At 42.7% G+C, this 21,305-nt stretch overlaps 1 protein-coding gene across 1 annotated transcript in view; it reads right to left on the minus strand.

The window, feature by feature from the left end:
- Positions 1 to 1,465: 1,465 nt before the first annotated feature.
- IGF2 (insulin like growth factor 2) overlaps positions 1,466 to 21,305 on the minus strand; it is a 49,614-nt gene continuing 29,774 nt past the window's right edge. The window contains exons 2-4 of the mRNA XM_088458143.1: positions 20,435 to 20,597; positions 2,899 to 3,065; positions 1,466 to 1,702 (exon numbers count right to left, since the gene is read on the minus strand). Coding sequence (XP_088314269.1) covers positions 1,466 to 1,702; positions 2,899 to 3,065; positions 20,435 to 20,597 — 567 coding nt within the window. The remainder of the gene's footprint in view (positions 1,703 to 2,898; positions 3,066 to 20,434; positions 20,598 to 21,305) is intronic.

Raw genomic sequence — 21,305 nt, forward strand, 5'->3', positions numbered from 1 at the left:
CATGTCAGCTACATATAGTTGACAGTCTCTAGTGTGTACTAGTAAAATCAGGTATTATGGGTGTGACTAACTGAAAATATATCAGACAATGTAATTCCCTTTTCCCCTACATACAGTACAGCCTGTGACTGACCGTACTGCAACATGACATGTTCTTGTGAATGTAAGTGAATGGCTTTATGTTTAAGTAACACCCTCTATGTACTTCAATGGAGGGAAAAAAAAGTTACACTTTTCCTAAAACGAAAAGCATTATTTTTTTCAAGTTCAATGTAAATTAATCTATTAATTCTATGGTGAGGATTCATTCATTCTATGAAAGCCAAGTAGGATTCATTCATTCATTCATTCTATAAAAGCCAACAATGAATGATTTTTGTGTACTATGAACACTAGGCTATATCCAAAATCTTGCGCCAGATCTTCCCATCTACTATAGCACCAAAGGACATCACATTTAAAATATCACATCCTCCTTCTTTCACTGCTATATAAAAAGCATATCCCATAAAAAATAGTGCTTGACTTTTTTTCCTTTTTGCAAAAAAAAAAGTAATATAATATATATATTATACATATATAAAATCATTGTAATCTGTGGCATATGTGCAAAGCAGACAACACGCCCACTCAAACTAAAAAAGCATTCTGCCTACTTCCCCTCCTTTCTTTCTTAGTTCTCAATGATTAAAAGGTGCAAATACATTTGGAATCTTGAGCTCGACCCCTATAATACCAATAACTGCAACACATTGACAAGAATAGTGTTGCAGAGCTCAGTAACACGAAGGAGCCAATAAAAAAATAAGATAAAAAAACATGCCCTTAGAATTCTTTTCCAGGCAGAAAAAAGGTGCAAAGATTATTGGACATCGACATTAAAATGCTGTAAGAAAATAAGAAAGACATAAAATAAGTATAAAAAAAAAAATGTAAAACCAGTTGTAAGAAACGGAGGGTAATGTTCTTCTTCCGCCCTGCTTTGCCCCTTTTCCATCCTTACAATAATTATTTGGATGGAACTTTTACAATACTTCCATAGGCGAATGATTTTCTGTTTTCCCTTAGGGGCACAGTTAGGCCTTTGCTGTGCCAGACTGAATAATTTTTTTTTGCATATTTGCGCGTGTTTATGTATATACACAAATACATTTAGGTATTTGCATACATATTCACATACACACTCATACGGTTCTGTAGTTTGAAATGCAGTAAAAAGGAACATAGAAAGGGACACAAAAATCCACAGAAATTTTTCCCACCAAAAACAATGTTGTTCCAGCTTTGGCGTCTCTTCGTTTTGCTAATTTTAGTATGCCTTGAGGTGTTACACGAAGCTTTGTCGGCTTCACTCCTGTTGCCTGGCCTGTTTTTCCTCCCGTTCAGAGATAACAGGAGCAAAGCAAACAAAATCTAGAAACAGAAATTGAAGGCAGTGGAATGCTGCTTGGTAAGGATTCCTGAATCAATTGTGGATGGTCTCTGAGCCTTGATGAACAGGGCGAGGCTGCGTCACGGCTAAGATAGTTAGTGGCCGATGTGATAGAACCTGCTGAGATTCTTCAACTTGCTCCACCTGCCACCGATAATGTCGAGCACGGACAATGGCAGGGACCCCTCTTCGCAGACGCTGAGTAGACTTTCTTTGCCAAATGTCATATTTGGAGTACTTTGAGTGAGAATGCTTATGATGATACATGTCCTACAAAAAAAGAGAAAGCATAATCATTATCAGCCTGTGGTCTACACACATATTTCAAAGCCACTCAACTGAATTTCTTCTATTAAAAACAATTTGGATAATAAAATAGCCAGAACATTTCAAAGAGAAAACTAATGTACAGCAATGGGCGGAATAGTGAGCAACGCCTGTTGCTAACAAAGAGTGAGGTCGTAGGAGCCAGCTTTGTGTGCGCTTGTGCACCAAAAATATATTTACTGTCGTAGCTAATAACCAAATCTATGCATGGTATTGTTCAGTCACTTGATTGGGTAGGTAAGAAAAGCCACCCAATAATTGGCTTCTATGATGGAGGCCACCAGCTTAACTAATCAATCAATTGGACTGCGGCAGGAAAATGTTGCGCCCAGATTAAAACTGATACAAACACGAGGAGAATATGCAAAGCCCACATTTATAGAGCACTGGTTGAAATAGAACCCATGGTCACCACACTGTGAGGTAGCTCTGCCATTATCCTTATTTAGTTTTAGTTTAGCATAATATCCCTATAAATATAATGTAAACCATGGAGTGAAACCTGCTACCAGTGGTGTAGAAGGGTGCTAATGCATCATGCACTGACCTCTCTGCCCCCTGGCACATGTGATGCTATGAAGAGAGGGCTGGAACCTGCAAGTTAAACATTGGATTCGTCCTAAGGACGATCTAGGTGGCTGTCAAGGTTGCAAAGTGCTGTTTTAGACACCACTATAGTAGCAACAGTGCTGTGTCATTGCACACTGGGTGGCAGCACCACTGGCAACCCCCTAGTTACAGTTCTGCCTGCTAGGTCAATTATGGATGCTGTGTTTTGGATGCCTCATAGACTTGACTTATGCAACATTTCTGGTAAAAGTAGTTTCATGGATTAGTCAATGCACACTGCCCTAAGTCATAAAAAGTACGCCGAGACATAAACAGACATCAGAGTAGTAACATGTAATGAAAAATATATTAGCAAATTAAGGAGTAAAAAGCTATCTTACTCATTTTATTTCTTTGCTGGGGTCTTAATACATTTTACTTTAACAGTCAAAGGATCTTTGGCTGAATTCCCTGTACCCTCATCCTCTACCAAATTTCAGTACAAGTACTGACATTTTACTGATGACTCAGTAGATCTATTAAACAGATTGAGGTTAGAAAAACTCCTTAACATGACATACACCACTCACCTTACTCAGAGGTGGCATTGCTGTGGAAGGTACAGTGGAAAGATCCCTCTCGTTCTTGATTGGCTTTGCACAGTACGTCTCCAACAATTCTAAGCCGCAACTGCGGAAGCAACATTCCTCCACGATCCCTCTCCTAGATCTGCGATTGGTGCGGCCAATAGACTTTTCTTTAAAGAACCAAAACATTTCTGTTAATATTTCTTAAAGATAATCTAACATTAAAAAAACAATCATTGTAAAATTGGTCTGGTCTTATTTTCTTATAATTGCATGTTTTATTGCCAGATATTTTTCTTTATTATAAATGTAAGAGGCATCCTATTGTACTGTTTTCGAAGCTATCCTTAACCCTTTCAGAAAGCCGACATGGGAAAGAATATATTATGACTGAGGTCAGTCTGCTATACCACTGGCACTCAAACAATTTTATATTTTGTTAAGTGTTAATGTGCCTGAGTAATGGGACCCAGACAGGGGTGGTTCCCAGTATAGTGTGTTGCCGATCAGACAATAAAAACAGAATATTTGTCCTACACAATGCATGAAAGGTTCTTTGATCATTAGTATAGACCAGTGACATAAAAAGAACTAGACTGTTATGAGCATGAATAGAATGTTTTATACTAAATAACCTACAGACAGAAAGGATATTTACTCATGAATAAGACCTAGATTTTTCGTTTTTGCCACCCGCCTTGGCTGCTTTCACCCCAGTCAGACCAATTCCTGCAGAGCACTACCTCAACTATGTTCTATCTACAGCAGGGGTCAGGGAACTTTTTTACCTTTTACCCCAAAATATATTTAGATACGCCGACGTTACCCCCTTGATTTCAAAGGAAGGAAATCATATAGTAGTGCCCTCATATAATGCCCCTGTAGTAGTTCCCCCATATAATGCCCCTGTAGCAGTGCCCCCATAGTTATGCCCCTATAGTAGTGCCCCCATAGTTATGCCCCTGTAGTAATGCCCCCATATAATGCCCCTGTAGTGGTGCCCCAATATAGTGCCCCTGTAGTAGTGCCCCCATATGATGCCCCTGTAGTAGTGCCCCCATATAGTGCCCCTGTAGTACTGCCTCCATATAGTGCCCCTGTAGTTTTGCCCCCATATAATGCCCCTGTAGTAGTGCCCCATATAATGCCCCTGTAGTAGTGCCCCCATATAGTGCCCCTGTAGTAGTGTCCCCATATAATGCCCCTGTAGTAGTGCCCCATATAACGCCACTGTAGAGCCGCTTGTACAAAAAAAAAAAAACACTTACCTTAATCCCCGCTCCTTCATCCGCCGCCGTCCTGTCCGCCTGGCTGCTCCTCGGAACTCTGGGAGAGACATCATGACGTCTCTCCCATAATGCGCATGGAGAGAGGCGGAAGCTGGAGTGAGGAGCCGGGCACCCGCTGGTAATAACATCTCAGTGGGCATCCGGCTTAGAGCCTCCCTGTGGCACAGCCGGGCATGCATATGAATCATTCTATATTATAGATGATTCATATGCATGCCCGGCTGTCCGTCCATTACCCCCAGGAATTTCATTTTTACCCCATGTGGGGTAATTTACCCCTGTTCCCTGACCACTGATCTACAGCAATACAAATACAATGTATCTAAAATAAGATACATAAACGTAAACACACAGACTTAATAATCAGTAATGAAACATGAAAACTAAAATGGGGAACCTACCACTGCCTGTGCCCCTAGGTCAGGACCTATGCGTTTTCTACAACTCTGGGCCTACATTCAACATAGTTTATTCTTATCGGATAATAACAGTGCTAAAAATTGTTCTCCCCGACATTCTGATGAAAAAACTGTTAAAAATGTATTTCCTTTTGTAAGGATTCTTGTGAAGGAGCTCCATTCAACTCCCACAGCTACTAATTATCTAGGCTAGTGCCATTATCATGGGCTTACTGGGGTTACACGTATTTGTGACCTGGAATATACAGGGGCCCTCCACCAGCCGTTGATCCTACATAAAAGGCTCCTAGGGGGCGAAGCCAAAGCCCCAATATGGTGTGGCTATGCCCCCTGGAGCAGAAAGCCCTGTTATCTGTAATGGGGTGTTTCCACATGCCTACACACTTGGCAATCCCTTCCTTCCAGTACCAGGCCCAACGGATCTCCCAGCGGCACCGATTACCTACGACTGATCTCATAGTCTGCCAAAGTCATTGCCAACTAATTGATTTCAATTGGTGACATATGGCCCGAAACCTGTCTAGACAAAAGTGCGAGAATCTAGTTGAGAGATTCCCAACCTCTGCCCTCAATCAAGGCACCCTAATGATCATCCATGGTTGAACACAGATAGTTAAATCAAAACTCTGATGTATTAATTAAGTCACTTGTGCCCAAGCATGGTTATCCTTAAAACCCGAGCCGTTAGGGTGCTTGGAGGACAGAGTTTGGAAACCTCTGATCTAGTCATTCTGAATGCATATTGAGCAGGCAGATCACTTGGATGCAATTGTGGTCAGCAGACAAAAAGACAGAGGTCAACAACACTTGTTTTCAAAGTTGGTGTGTGGGCCTGTGTGGAAATAATTAATATCCATTTTTCGGGCCTCACAAACAATAATACTATTGCGACAAATGCAGATATTGGTGCCTGCATTGTTGCATGTGTGATCAGCATTAGATCTAGTGTAGGAAGAGAATGGCATAGTACACATACAGTAATCACTGTCACTTGACAAGTTGCTGATTAATCAGATAGGTAACTTAGTCATACCGCCTAAGCTTCACGCACACCGGATTGCTCTGGACATTTAGAACATTTCATCTCTTGCAGGAACAGTATTCCTGGAATTGCAGTTTTTGGTTTCTGTCCAGCACAACGTAAACCTCCATTTTTTTTTTATTGGGCCATCAGTCAGACATCTGAGCATAAATAAATACAAATGATGTTGTTGCAAATGACAGTAGGTCACTTGGCAGTCTAATAAAAATATCTGCATAGGTATTCTAACTTCATGCAACATTTGACTGAGTTTTAGCTCCTTGGGACACCTATACTTCTACTCCTAGCCTGAAGATTTCAGATAAATATTCATGTCCCTCAGCTCAAATACCAGCAGGGTAAGCCATGTAAACAAGAGGCTTGGATTTCACTCTTGGATAGGGGGTGTCACACTAAGCCCACTCAGCTCTTTTCTATCAACTATGCTTTGGTCTGTTAACCCTTTTATGATCTATAACTTATAACAGTTCAATGTTCAGAGAACATTAAAAGCAGTTTTATTTTCCCTATTAGCATGTAATTACTATCTGTTTTTTTATTGTAAACTGAGTTTTAGACCCTACTGTAAATAAATAACTGTTCTAGGGATCAGAATCAGGCTAGTGTCTCCTTACTGTACATCTGCACACCGGATTCCTATCTGTGCAATCTTTCTGCAGTAGGAAACTGATCATTGCACCAAATTGCTTTATCAGGTGATACAAAACAAAAGTGCTTTGTATGCATTTTCATCCTTTTTTAAAATGTATCTTATATTTGTTTGTTATATTGTCCAGTCAATAGGGGTTCTTGAAATAAAGACAGGCAAACATTATTATTACCATTATCTTAGATTTCTAAGGCGCCACAGTTCTCAACAGAACTGGACAGGGGGAAAAACAAGGCATACAATGCAGACAAAATAAATGCAGACATGAAAACAAAGGGTAGGGAGGGCCCTGCTCATGAGAGGACTAAAGTCTGGTACACACTATACCATTTCTCTGACGATATGCCCGATTCCGATGGATCGGAACGACATATCATCAAAATCTTCTAGTGTGCACCCACTATGTCGGCTGTTGCGCGCTCCCGTTTAGTCAGTTGCATCATCAGGTCGTCCCTACATGCAGCTCAACCTGATGATGCGACTGATGTCCCCATGCAGCGGGATGTGGCAGGGGCTGACATATAGGGCGGTCAGGCACCGGATCGTCTAATGTATACCGGCCGCCCCAATATGTCGGCCCATCGGTAGGGGCAGGGGCGTATCTATATTGGGTCCAGGGGGGCCCACACCGCACACCCTGCACCCATAGGTATTTATACTTACTTCTCCGACGATTTCAGAAGTGCTGCTCCGGGGCCATTGTCCCAGAGACCCGCGCATGCGCTGTAGATTCTGGCATAGAGACAGAATCTACAGCTCTCAGTGTTGCTTAACCGCCGTCAGAGAGGAGGGGGCCCAAACTGAGGATGCACACGAGCCCCCTCCTCTCTTAAAACGCTCCTGGGTAGGGGCGTCATCCATCATATCACTGGGTACACTTATCGTATAGTGTGTACCCAGCTTTACTTTCTAATATGAAGCACAGTTGAAACAAGAGGGAGGGAGTGGAGATTGGGACAATTGAGAGGCTGCAGTAGTGGGTAGTACAGTGGGTAGTATAGGTGGAAGTAGGCTCTATAAATAGATAGCTTTTTAGAAAGCATTTTCGGGGAGATGTATCAAGCCTTGAAGTGGAGAAGTTACCCAAAGCTACCAATCAATGTCCTTTATCTAGCACAGTCTTTGAATTAACAGTTAAGGCACGTATCCACTTGCCGATATAAATGGACGATTGAACAATAACGACATAGTTATCGTTCAGTCGTTCATTAATCGTGCAGTGAATATGCCGGCAACGGCCAGCGATGAATGCTCCCGCTGGTCGTTGTCGGCATCGCTCATCGCCTGAACATGCCAGTCAACCTGACGAGATCGTCAGGTTGAGCATGTTCGGGAATGAGGGAGGGTGTCTGCACTGAACGACATATCGTTCAGTGTGGGCACTGCACAGTATAATGAACGACTGAATGATAACGATATCGTTCAGTCTTTCATTGTCGGCAAGTGGATACCCGACTTTAGGAGTTGACTGGTTGCTTTGAGCAACTTCTCCACTGTATCACTCACCAAAGCTAGATACAGCCCCCTCTGAAAGAGTTGAAGAGATATGATTGGGCATTGTAATAAGGTAGCAGCACGGTCTTTTAGGTGAGAGTGAGAGGTAGTTTTCGGAGACGAGACGAGGAGCAGGTCAGAGGTAGATCTATGAGAGTGGAAGAGTATTTTGAGGTGTAGAAGGAGTGGTGTTACTAATGGCTTTGTAGGTAACAGTAATTTGAATTGGATTCTGGAGGACACGGGGAGCCAATCCAGGAATTTACAATGTGATACAGCAGACATGGATCAGTAGAGGATTGATTTGAGATGGACTGAAGTGGGGATTGATGGGAGAGGAGAATGCCAAATAGGAGGAGGTAGAATTGAAAACAGGAGACTATCTCTGGCACTGAGAAGGGAACTTTATAGATCAAAACTTTATTGTGACACTTCTGCTATGCAAAATTAGTCCCTTACTCTCCATAAATGAGAGCTGAGCAATATCGGACTGTTACAGATAGTGTCAGCACATAAGATATAAGTGGTCATACACCCTCTTACCCAAACATGAAATATGGGCTGCATTTGGCAAATAAGGGATGACCCAAAAAAACATTGTTAAGCAATAATCAAATGATTTATTAGTTACATTAATGGCGTCATTGCAACTTACTATGTAACCACAATGGTTAGAGGAATAATTAAAAATACATATACATTAAAAATGTTAAAACACAGTATCACAAGTTAAAAATCAGGTATAAAAATAAAGCATAAAAGAAAAATATAATTCTCACTGAAAATAGCAGCACTTGGCCGCTTCCTCAGACAGCGTTGGATAAATCACCTTTAACAGTCTTATATTAGTCAGCTCCCATTTGTGAAGAGTAAGGGGCAAGTTTTGCATAGCGGAAGTGTCACAATAAATTACCCTTTATAGAGGTACTCTCCTGTCTTCAAATCTATTTACGTTAGGAAACCCATTAGTTCACCTTTGGTCACACAGATTGGGCACTCGCTGGTGCCGCCCCCACATTCATTTTTATATAGAAGGAGGTAACAGTCACAACTGGAGAGAATGCATGAGTTTTGGCAGCATCTTGAGACCTATTGAACAATTTTATTAGTGGATCTGTTCAATTGGTGATCATCAATTTATGTATTGTCCCCCCCCCCTACAACTTATCCATGCCTTGTCAGTTTTTGGGTATAATATATATATATATATATATATATATATCATATATATATATATATATATATATATATATATATTTCTTGCTATTGTGAGTCCAGAATTAGATGTTTTTGACAATGGGAATATAAAAGGGAAATACTCTTTGATAAAACAAGCTTCGTCCTGTTGCTTTATCTATACAGAGCTTAGACAAGACATGGTAAAATAAACAATTTATACAGTGGATATCCCGTTGAGTATATAAAGCACTTTGTTTACTGTATGCTTGCCAGCACGTATTGCACAGTTATTTGTGAAATGTTAGTCAGAACGGCCACTTTATTCCAAATTGAGGGTAGACTGGGTAACATTTGCATAGGATTGACTCCTAACTGGTGTTTAATGTGCTGGGTGGCAAAATAGGCTTTGGCACCCATGGGGTAGAAGCATAAATAAGAGGGCAGGTATTTTTTTTCCAGAAAACCTGGCGACTAGAGCTACAGAGATTTTTAAATGACAAATATGCAGCATTTTCCCACCTAGTCACTAGGTGGTGTTAGCCTGGATTTTCATAGGAAAGCTATACTTCTACATACCTCTCAAAAGTCCCAATTTCGGTGGGACAGTGCCGAAAGATGGCTCTATCCCGCTTTCACCAATTGGATCTGCATTGTACCAAGCGCCCATTCATTTGTGGTGAGAAATCCCATTCACCATTGTGCTGCCTAGTGGAGGAAGCGCTCGGTATGCCGTGATTATACATGATCACTCCCCCTTAATGGCCAACTACATAACCTTTAAGGGGCCCATTTACCAAAGTGTATTTGAGGTATAATCCCCGAAAACACCCGTTTACCTCAAATTGTAAGTATCCCCTGTATGTATTAAGGAGGCGCTCACTACTCTCCCACTCTGGTGGCTGGACATGTCCAGGGCCTGGGTACTGAAGGGGGCATCACCAAATCCATGTGGCCACACCCCTACTGGAAATAAAGAACAATGGCAAATTCTATGCTGGGACCACACGCTATAAAGGGAGACAACTGTCCCCTGTCAGAAGCTGTTCTGGGCCCCAACCAGACCCCTCCAAAGGGCCAGGTAATCAGTACCCACACCCTCCACTTGTAGCCCAGCATATGTTTGAAGGTATGTGTATGCTCAATGTCAGGGCCGTAACTATGGTAGTGTGACCTGTGCCTTGGCACAGGGCACAGCAGGGCAGGGGGCGTTATCATTCTCACTAGTAGCTTCCTCGTCTTTTATCCCCAGCATCTTCTGGTCTCCCCTATCTCTTCCCTGGCCCTTCTCCATGAGGCCATGGCCCTTTTTTCAGGTGTGTTATCTCTCTATTTAAAAAATAGGGGGGCGCCAATGCTCTTTCTGACACAAGGCACCAAAAAGTCTAGTTACGGCTCCAGGGTTGGACTGGCCCACAAGGGTATTGGGGAAATCCCTGGTGGCTCCCAGTGCCTGTGGGCCCACCCCCTCCCCTAGGTGTCAGGTTTCAGACCCCAAATTATAAATTGTTACACTATTAGACAGTCAGTTACCTGGTGGAGCAGGACCACTGAGTAACAAGGGGGCTTGGTTCACTTCTATAGAATCTACACCAATATTTGCCTAATGGTTAGCCAACCGTCTGTGGTGGCAGGCCACACCCCCTCTGGTGGATGACCACTCCCCTTCAGCATGGGCCCTTACCACTGATTATCCCGGTGGGCCCCTCATGCTCCAGTCCGACACTGTACGGCTCTGCCCAATGTCATGAGACAGAGATAATAATTCTGAGACAAGAGGGAAACTTTACTAAGCACTCCTCAGCATGTTTAAGCAGGAACTTTTAAAACGGCAATATTGTTCAAAGGAAAGCATGCCATGCTTAGTACATTTATCCCAAGATGTTTAATACAGTGATCAAAATATCAGGGACTTTAGCATAGGTAACAATGGTCCCAAATTTCTATAGACAGTCCTAGAATTTAAAGATTTGGTGCAGTTACATTATTAACTATGATGGGCTAAGCATTCATTACACATAGAAATAACTCATTATTTAATCTCAGAAGGCTGAGAAATTAGGTTATATTTACTAGCAGGGTTTTGCACTGCTGCTGCCCATTGTACACCATCTCCGTTGTTTATGACAATGAAAATATATAGAAAAACATATAAGAGATTTTGAGGACAAAAAGCATAAGGCTCAAGAATTGGACATCACAAGCCTACAGAGGTTCAAATTGTTTTGTGTAGTTTATTGGAGTCAGCATGCTGCTATATTTGGATACAATAGAGATCTTAGGGCCTGATTCAGAGCCGCTCGTAAGTGGCCGCTCGTTCGTTCCGACCGATGTTCGCACAACTGCGCATGCGTGCGGATTTTAATACGCATGCGCGAACCAGTCAGTGCGGCCGAAAATCGTTTGTTCGCTAAATAGCGAATGCCTGCTATTTTGAGTGACAGGATGAGGCGTATGTGGGTGGTAACAGGGGAAGGTGCTTGAAAACTGGGAGTGGAAATCAGAACGCAGGCGTGCTTAAAGGTCAAAACGGGCGTTTTATGGGTGTGCATAATTAATACAGGAGTTTCATTAACCACGTCACTTGGTTGATTTATAGTCAGAACTGCTCGCAAGATTGTGGTAGGAAAAACCAACCACAAGAATAGCGAGCAGTTCATACGCTGTTCGATGTACTCGATTAATCTATTAAATAGCGGACATGACGTATGGTGCGAGCGGCCAGGGGGCGTCTTTTTCAAAATTACGACCGCAAGTTTTGTTCGCTCGTTCAGACATAGAGGTGTGAACAGACCGCAAAGTGCGAACGGTTCATTTGAATAGCCACCCCTTTTTAATGAATGAGCGAGCGCAAATAGCGTCCGACTCTGAATCAGGCCCTTAATGTACTCATTACAGTAGTAAACAGCTTAATTTGATATGAAGTATTTTGCCACTTTAATGTGTGTTGTCGTAGGTTACCCATACTATCTCGGGACATTCATGAATCATACAGGTTCTGTGGCTGGTTGGCTGCAAGCCTGCACTTCACCTGGTTTTAATCAGCCACAGAACCTGTGTAATTCATGAGTTTCCCAGTTTAAAGGGACTGTATGGCAAGCCTATGTTCTCGCCTATTGTATATATGTTTTGTATGGTATCTGGCACCCACCATTGTTTTAAAATTGAGTTGTGTGTAAGGCTGTACGTATGTTCGACTATAATTCTAAACATTTCCAGCAAATTGCCATTGTTCTATTGCATAGGTTCTCAAACTTGGTCCTCAGGACCCTAAACTGTTCATGTTTTCCAGGTCTCCTCACAGAATCACAAGTGAAATAATAAGCTCCACCTGTGGATCTTTTAAAAATGTGCAATGGGTAATGAATACACCTGTGCACCTGCTGGATGAACTGGAAAACGTGAACTGTTTAGGGGTCTTGAGTTTGAGAGCCACTGTTCTATTGTATGTGCTCTTAATCGCTTAGCCACTTTCCCCAGCCAATCAATGGTTATGATGTATCACAGCAATGTTCAACCTTCATGTTGATATACTGAATCAATGATATGTACACTACAGATGTTTTGCATCACTACTTGTAATATATGGAGTTGCTTTCCATGTTGTTCACCGTTTACCTCACCAAACTTGAATAAAATTATCTCTAACTACACTAAATAGTTAGTTGCACTAGAGCTGTGACATTTGCCCTAGTGACTTGGGATATATATCTCATGATGTGGTGGGCAGTAACAAAGAGGGCAAGGTGGTTCTTATGTGCCATGAAATTATGTTTGATTAAGGGATATATTTATACATGTTGCATTTTTTGTTTTAGAAAATAACATTTTAGTTTAGAATCGTCATAGTGTTAACCATGCATATCTTTAGGCTAAAGTTTTCCTCTATAATTACAAACTGCCAAAGGATAGGCTAGGAAAGTATATAATTAACACAAGAAAGTAAAATGCATTGATTTAAACTGTCTGTTGAGCCCTCTCACAGCAGTCTGACGCTTGGGGTATATTCAGGGAGATGTATCAAATCTTGGAGAGAGCTAAATTGAAGAGAGATATCAAAGTATCAACCAGGATGGGATGTACTAAGCATTGCATCCACTTATCGGGTGCATACCAATAATATCGCCGGTATGTACCTAGAGAATCACAAAGGACAGCACTCCCGGTATAAAGGGCCCCCACCCCCACCAGGGGCTAAGTAGGACGCAACAGAAGACAGAATCGGTTCCGCCTCCTCCGGCCCACCTTAGCCCAGCACCGCAGGGAGGGTCCATTTGCCGGGAGCCCTCTGAGATTTTGTTACCAGCAGGCGCCTGGCTACCTGCCCATAGTGTCAGCCGGAGGCTGGAGCTCACACCAAGCCTGCAAGCCACCAGAGTTGGATCCCCGGGTCCCTGACCCGGGTGGATCCGTTTACACGGACAAAAATCCCAGGTTGATGCGCGTTCACAAGCATCAACCTGGGATTTTCAGGTCAGTGTAAAAGGGGTATTACTGATAAACATTTATTAAAAGGGGATCTCAAACTTCTAACACAGGTGTGTGCTTTGGATACATTGTATATACTCAGCAGATTCCTTGTCATATCTCAGGGCAATTAAAATAAATCAAAATAAAAACACACTTTAAACCATATTTGCTGACTCTTGATTTATCTTTTCCGGGAGCAGCCCGGTCATCTCGGCTTCGGGGGGCGGGGCCAGGCTACAGCTGGCATTAGGCCCTGCCCCCTTAGCTTTAAAGCCCGCGATTTGAAGGTCAGCAAGGAGGGGGTGTGGTTAAATGGCTCCGCCTCCTGCATACGGACCCGCAAATGTGTCCTAAAAGCTCCACATCCTGCCCACTTCACTAGGAAGTGGGCGGGATGCAGCAGATAAGCCTACTCTTTCGGGATGAGGGGGGTATCCTGAAAATTCAGGAGCCTCCAGCGACTCCCGGGAGAGTAGGCATGTATGCTTTAAACAAGTTTCTGTGAATGTGGGGTTCCCCTTTAAGGCACTCTGGGGGAGATGTATTTAGCCTTGGGGGGAGGAATTCATCAAATCTTGGAGATCGATAAAGTGGAGAGAGATAAAGTACCAACCAATCAGCTTCTAATTGTCATTTTATTGGCTGTGCTAGATGAATGACAGAAGCTGATGGGTTGCTACTTCTCCACTGTATATTTCTCCACAATTTGATAACTCTCCCCCTTGGAGAAGGATAAAGTGAAGAAGTTGCCAAAGCAACCAAATAGCTTCTCACTCATTTATCTAGCACAGTCTTTGAAATGACAGTAAGAACCTGATTGGTTGGTTGCTTTGGGGGATATTCTCGACCTTATCTCTTTCTCCGATGCTTGATACATTTTTCCCTCTGTCTTGAATAACTGAGATTTATGCTAGAAGTTCTGAGACCCTGAAATGTCAGTGAAACCTGCACTGAGCCCTAAAAAAACTGAAGTGATGTACATAATACTATATGGTAGCAAAACAAAGGCAAGACAGGCGAAATGTCTGGCCAAACAAATGTCTTACAGTACTTAATAAAATGACCATGTAACTCACCAAACAGCTCCTGTAGTACAGTAGAACTTTAAATGTCCTAAAACAGCAGTTACTTCTATGAATTAAAATATTAATTGTATTACATATTCTTCTGCTTTTCTTAAATATGATTTAATTTGTAGAGTACTTATATAATAATATATATAATATATAAAGCCAGCCTGGTAGGTGCTAACAAAAACCCCTGCATACTATAATCTGGAGACATCTTAGTGAGTTGCACACAGAAAAAAGGTCCAGTTAGAAATAAAAATGTCACTTGACTGTGAAACATTAAAACAACAAAAATTGGGTGTACTTTGTTCAGCTGCTTTTGGCAACAACAATGGCACAGGCTTTAGTAGCTTAGTTTAAAATGAAAAAGAAAAAAAACAATTTTGCGGAAAGATTCTGCCTCCACAAACAAAAACAATAACTCCCAGTGATTAAGATTGGCTATTCTACAAAGCAGACTCAGACATGAGAACTAGAATTAAATTGGACCTTTCAGCAACTTTTTCATCTAAATCAAAGACTGGAAGTGTTTTGACAATACTTATATAAAAGACAAAAAGGCACAGAGACTGTGGATTCGCAACCCATGCATAATAATAGGAATGGGTATGTAATGCCGGCTGTCGGGATGCCTCCTGTCAGTATATCGACAACGGCATCACGGTGGTTAGAATCCCGACAGGGGTCATCTAAGTATACTTACCCTACCCCCCCCAACCCACTTTTCTTATAGGCTAACCCTAACCCACCTCACCCCTTAACCCTCCCTGTTAGTGCCTAAACCTAACCCCCGTTTCGTGCCTAAACCTAACCCTCCCCCCTTAGTGTCTAACCCCAACCCCTCCTCCCCCCAGTGATGCCTATCCCTCCCCCCTGGGGGTACCTAACCCAAACCTCCCCCCAAAAATGCTAACTCTAACCCCGCTATGCTCCCTAAACCTAACCCCCCCCGCGGCTAACGCTAAGGGTGCCCCGCACTAACCTCTAGCATCCTTTTGCGTTCCGCCATCAGGATTAAGATAGGCGTCAGTATTTCAACGCCTATCTTAAGTCCCTTGTCGGGATTTCCTTGTTGGTATTGAGACCGGCGGCATCGTGACCCCCGGTCTGATAACTACATCTCTAATAATGGCCTAGTGAGTGTATACTCACAGATCTCAGCACAGCAGTACTCACTCAGGTTTGCCTATCTCCTCCTACATGCAGCAGGGACAGCCAATCAACAGCCTGAACCAAAATGTAGCCTATCAAGGTACTGGGAAGTAATGACACTAATTCCTAGTCCATATACAGGTTCCATTATGAATAAGAGTTCAACATTAGTAAAAACCAAATCAAAGCCTCCACTTATACCATTATCAAATGGTTATATTATATATAGCGCACATCAATACTCCACAGTGACATGCGAGGTAGTCAAGTAGGAGCAGACAGGTAGTAACGGCCCTTGTTCTTGAGAGAGTACAATCTAATGGGTGACATGAATACTTTGGGACTGATGCAAAGTTGAACGTTCGCCAACCTGTGTCGCCAATATTTGGTGAATTTACTCTGCACATGCTCAGAAAATAAAATGAGTGAGAATGTAAAATGCTTTCTAAATGTATCTACACTTACGACCAGGTAGGCATAACGTGGGTGTGGTGGGGCATTCTCCCCTAGGTAAAGTTCAGTAAAGGTGCAAAATGAGTTCAGGGGCGTATTAAGAGAGGAGGGGGTGCCACAGCAAAACTCCAGGAAAATGGTAGTAGCGGTCACTTTCCAAGCAATTTATACAGCGATGCTACCACCGATGTTGGACTCTCGAGAGGTAAGTATTGAATAAATGGGTGCTGGGTATGCTTGCTGTTACCACTATTATTATTACTAGTATTATGAGTATTACTATTATTATAGTTAGTAGTAGTATTATAAAAGCAGAAACTGTCGACACTACATTAATATCTAAAAGGATAACTATTGTCCTTGGGTGCATATAGGTCTGCTGGAAAGATATTTTAATATTTCTAAAGAAGTAAATGTTGATTTGTTTAGCATTAGGACATTTAAAAAATTCATTTTCAAAATCCTGGTTGTAGAAACTTCAGAAGACAATTCAGCTGTGTTTTGGTTCATACAACAGCCCATTAACCAGCAAGACATGATCGGCCTGTTGGGCCATACAGATTTCCTGCGTTTGGTCTTTCTCTCTCAGGACATGTGTGCAGTAATGTGCTGGCAATTTCCTTTCAGCATCCTTCCCTTGTCCTTCTCTTACCTCAAACACTCTCCCTCCCCTTTTACCAAATCAATCAAACTGAGTTAAAGGGGAATTTGAAGAAAACAATCTCCAAACTCCCCCCTCCTCCCCATCTACTCTCCCGGAGGAATGCAGGAAGCAACAAAGAGGGTCTTTGTGGGACCAGGCTCACTGAACCGCTGTCCCCCCATTCTGCCTCCCGCCTGGGTCTTCTTTTTCTCCCCTGCCAGCTTTACCGAGAAGGACACATAGGGCAGGAATGTGCACAGTCAGCACAAGTTACACAGAACAAACTCTTATCAGCTGTTCCTAGAGAAGAGCTCTCCCCTCTCTCTGTTCTGTACTACAGACAGCTGTCAAGCTTTAAGAATTAAACAAATGACACTTCAATATATGACATCAGAAGTTAAAGCTCTAGATCAGACCTGGTCAACCTGCGGCTCTCCAGCTGCTATGAAACTACAAGTCCCAGGATGCTTTACCAGCTGATTGGTGGGAGGGTATACTGGGATTTGTAACAGCTGGAGAGCCACAGGTTGGCCAGGCCTGCTCTAGATGAACATTTTTCAGCACACTGTGGGCCTGATTCAGAGCCAGACGCTCTGACCAGAGTGCCCTCCTACCTAAAAATGGAGCGGCCTCCTGGCCGCTCGCATAGCTGTGGGTGACCACTTGGCCGTCGCTGTCCTGGTCTCGCGCATGCGCACGACGGAGCTCCCTCCGTCATGCGCATGCGCATTGGGGTAACATCGACCCACTTGCGAGCGTCCTGCGCTCGTGAGCGGGTCTGAATGACCCCCTGTGCACCAAGAGCTTTAGATTATTATGTGATATATATACAGTATAATCACAGCTCTATCATCTTATGAGGACATTTGTTCTATGTTAGATCCACTGAGTTCAGCTGCAGACAGATTGAAGTTACTTGGAAGAAGACGCATAGATTAACCATATTTATAGCAGGGCTAAGACACTCATGCACAATAGATCACAAACACATATTTCTAATTGGTTGCAACTGGGCCAGACATAAGATCTTTTAGAGATGATTCACGATGGAAACGACAATAACAGTATTGGAACCAACACCAGTTTAACAACGGATTTCAATTCCGCATAACCACATTTTAATAGTTATCTCATACATGCAGTATGCACAAAAGTGTGGTATACAATGAAGTGCCAAAATTCATGGGATAGATGCCTAGTATCATGTAGGATCCCCTCTATTCGGGCAACTCTCCAGAATGCTCCTCAAACCAATTCTTGACAACTTGGGACTGATGACAGGGTGCATTATCTTGCCAGAATATTCCATCATGTGGGGGTACATGAAGTCTATGAAGGGCTACAAATGGTTATCGCGCAATGCAAAGTAGCTGTTACCGGTCAATGGACCAGTGGACCCAACCCATGCCCCGTAAGCACCCCACACCATTATGGAACCACCACCAGCCTGCATGGTGATGACAACTGGGGTCCCTCATGAGGTCTGCACCACACCCGAACCCTACCATCAGCCCGAAACAACTGGAACCATGACTCATGGGACCACGCCACATGTTGTCATTCATTCTGGGCCCAATTGGCGACATCACAAGCCCAGGTAAGGCGTTGTCTCCGGTGTCGTAGTGTTAACAGAGGCACTCTTGTGGGTCTACTACTTCCTTATCCCATGGAAGCTAAAGAACGCTGCACTGGCCAGCTGGATATGGTCTGGTACCTCCTGCATTGAATGTGGATGTGATTTAAGCCAGTGTCGCTTGTCTGTTACCACAGGCAATTCTGGCGAGACGCCGCTGGTCATGATCATTAAACACACGTGGTTGGCCACTGCTCTGTCCATGGTGGGTAGTAATGCCTTCCATGACGTATTCCTGGTACACACGTGACACCATAGATTGAGGAATGTTGAATGTCTGCACAACTTCGGATATGGAATGTTCCGTCCTTTGTGCACCCAATATCATGCCCCGTTCAATTTCCGGTAATTCACGTTGCCTTGCCATGAGCAGCCTAGCCGGTATTCAAACTGACTCACGAGTTGTCAGGTTACAACTGATGCAGGTTTGAGCATTTCCAAGACATCACAGTACGGTGACACCACCTACCATTACTTTTACATACTGCTATCCCATCACGTTAGACACTTTAATGTATATGAATCCTAACCTAGGGCCTTATTTATCAACAAGTTTTATCAGTCACTACAGGTGACAAAACTCATTGCGTATGATAATGGTGCTCCAGCCAATCAGCTCCTAACTGTCATCTGTTTCAAAAATGACAATTGGGAGCTGATTGGCTGGAGCACCATTATCATACGTAACAAATGTTATCACTCGTGAATGATCAAACTTGTTGATAAATTAGGCGCTAGTATGGTTTGTGAATATTTGAACTGTGGTCCTGTAGGTTTAGTTTATTTTACTCCTATGATTTTAATTACTGTTATAAGGACCGTTTGGACAATATTTTTCAGTTGGTGGATTCCAGGCACCTACAGCTCCTCATGAACATGCCAGCGTGGCTGAGGCTTGCTATGCCTAATGGTGATGGAGAACATGAATAAAGAGCTGCCCTTCTGGGAGGCAATGTCCAGCTTTCAGACACTTTGTTAAATAAATATATGCATTTCAACTATCTGTACAATGGAGAGCTGACAACATATAGCCAGCGAGAAGGGAGGGCCTAGTAAGTGATACAGCATGGCTTCAAAATTTAACACATACCATCCAACAGTCCTGGTATCATGTGAATGTCAGAAAGAGAGACAGCCATGTTGGACGTGGTTGTGCCACGTGTGGATCTGGCTAATAATCCTACTGAAATGTGGTGGATTTGGGCATCTCCTAATTTATGACACTTTTCCAGAATATCTTAACATATCTTCATACAGGTCGGTTATGACTATATCATGTCAAGAGGCAAGAGCTGTATATACTGTATGACCTGAAGCCGTCGCTTGACTTTGAAGTCACCAACATGATCACTGTGAACTTCAGCCACACACATAGGTAGACAAAATATATGAGATCCAGCAGTGTTGGGACCAAGCGGCCAGACCACCAGTGGCTTCCGTGCAGCCTGTTGCAGGCCACAAGCAACAGTCTTCAGATGGCATTTAACACATTATATTTTGATGGCCAACATAGTTAGCCACATAGATTCTGTTTACAACGCGTAAACAGCTAATAGCACTAATAACAGCACAAAAGGAGCTCCATCCTCTCTGGTGTGTAACCTCCAAGGCAAGTGCAAGCTTCGGCTAAACACAACAGACCATCAAATGAGCAACATAACCTGCTGTCTAATTAAGACAACTTCATCATGTCATAATTCCAGTTTGTCAAGTTTTAATGATAAAACTCTGGCACAAACATTTCAACCATGTAAAGCACTGAAAGTGTTAAAGGGTATTGGATGAAAGTATGGAAACACTTATCCAGCAATGCATTCGAGTATGTTTTTGATCCCCTCTGGCGACAACGGGCTTGTTTCCCAATAGGGAGCCAAGCTCGGAAACAGTACACCAACAGCAGTTGTCGGTTAATGACATTTTGTACATTAGTATGTGTCTTATTGTAAACTCGTAAGCTTTTGTTTGCTATGGAAATATATAACATGCATACAGCTATAAACAGTAATTCATGACATCAATTAATGGCATACTTACTGTAGTTCGACTTACCGAAGTAGAAGCCCCTTTCTCCGCAAACAAACTGTAGTGTATCAACCAACTCTCCACCACAAAGTGTCTCCGTCAGGATGTAGGCTCCGGAAGATTCTGCGGTGTATGCTATAAAAGTATATAGGATCAGCAGGACATGTCGGGTGAGTGGCATTCCTGGTAGCTGGAGAAATTAAGAAACACTATACATTAGTGACTGAATGAACTAGCTAGCTATCATCATACGTTTTCACTATAGGCATTACATAATTTGCATTTACAAAGAGCAAAAAGAGAAGTCAACGGGAATTTTAATGCTTTTATTTGTAAAAGTCTACAGCACAAACTATCAAAATTAAAATGCTGCTTCACATATGCTTTGAACAAGAAAACTTTATTGAATATCTGATAATGCAATCTTACTTATAGTATTACCTTGTGTTGAGTTTAAGGCAGAGATTGTGTAGAGGTCACAGACCCTCCAACATGCCCCGTTCCACCAGGTACAAAATGCTCTGCTCCTGGACTTCCCACCTAATTTATGATTGCAGCCACCTGTGTTGAAACACCCTTCTCTTTAATTACCTAGTTCAACACAAGTGACTGCAATCATAAATTAGGTAGGAAGTCCAGGAGCAGAGCATTTTGTACCTGGTGGAACGGGTCATGTTGGAGGATAGGAGGCTATGCAGAGACTGTGGTTACTTGTTTGATAGTTAGTGAGCTGAAATCAGAGAGCACAGGAGTGAGAAACTTAGGCGACGGCAAGTTAAGAAATCCATGCTGTCATAGTAAGCAGGATCAACCAAGTGTGTGCTACAACAAATCATTAGGGGTACCAAAATCAGGCACCCTAAAACTGTGGGCAAGAGAAGGGAAGTAGAGTGAGTGA

The sequence above is a fragment of the Taudactylus pleione genome, unplaced genomic scaffold (genome assembly GCF_031769625.1).
Source record: "Taudactylus pleione unplaced genomic scaffold, aTauple2 ptg000810l, whole genome shotgun sequence".
Lineage (NCBI taxonomy): Eukaryota > Metazoa > Chordata > Amphibia > Anura > Myobatrachidae > Taudactylus > Taudactylus pleione.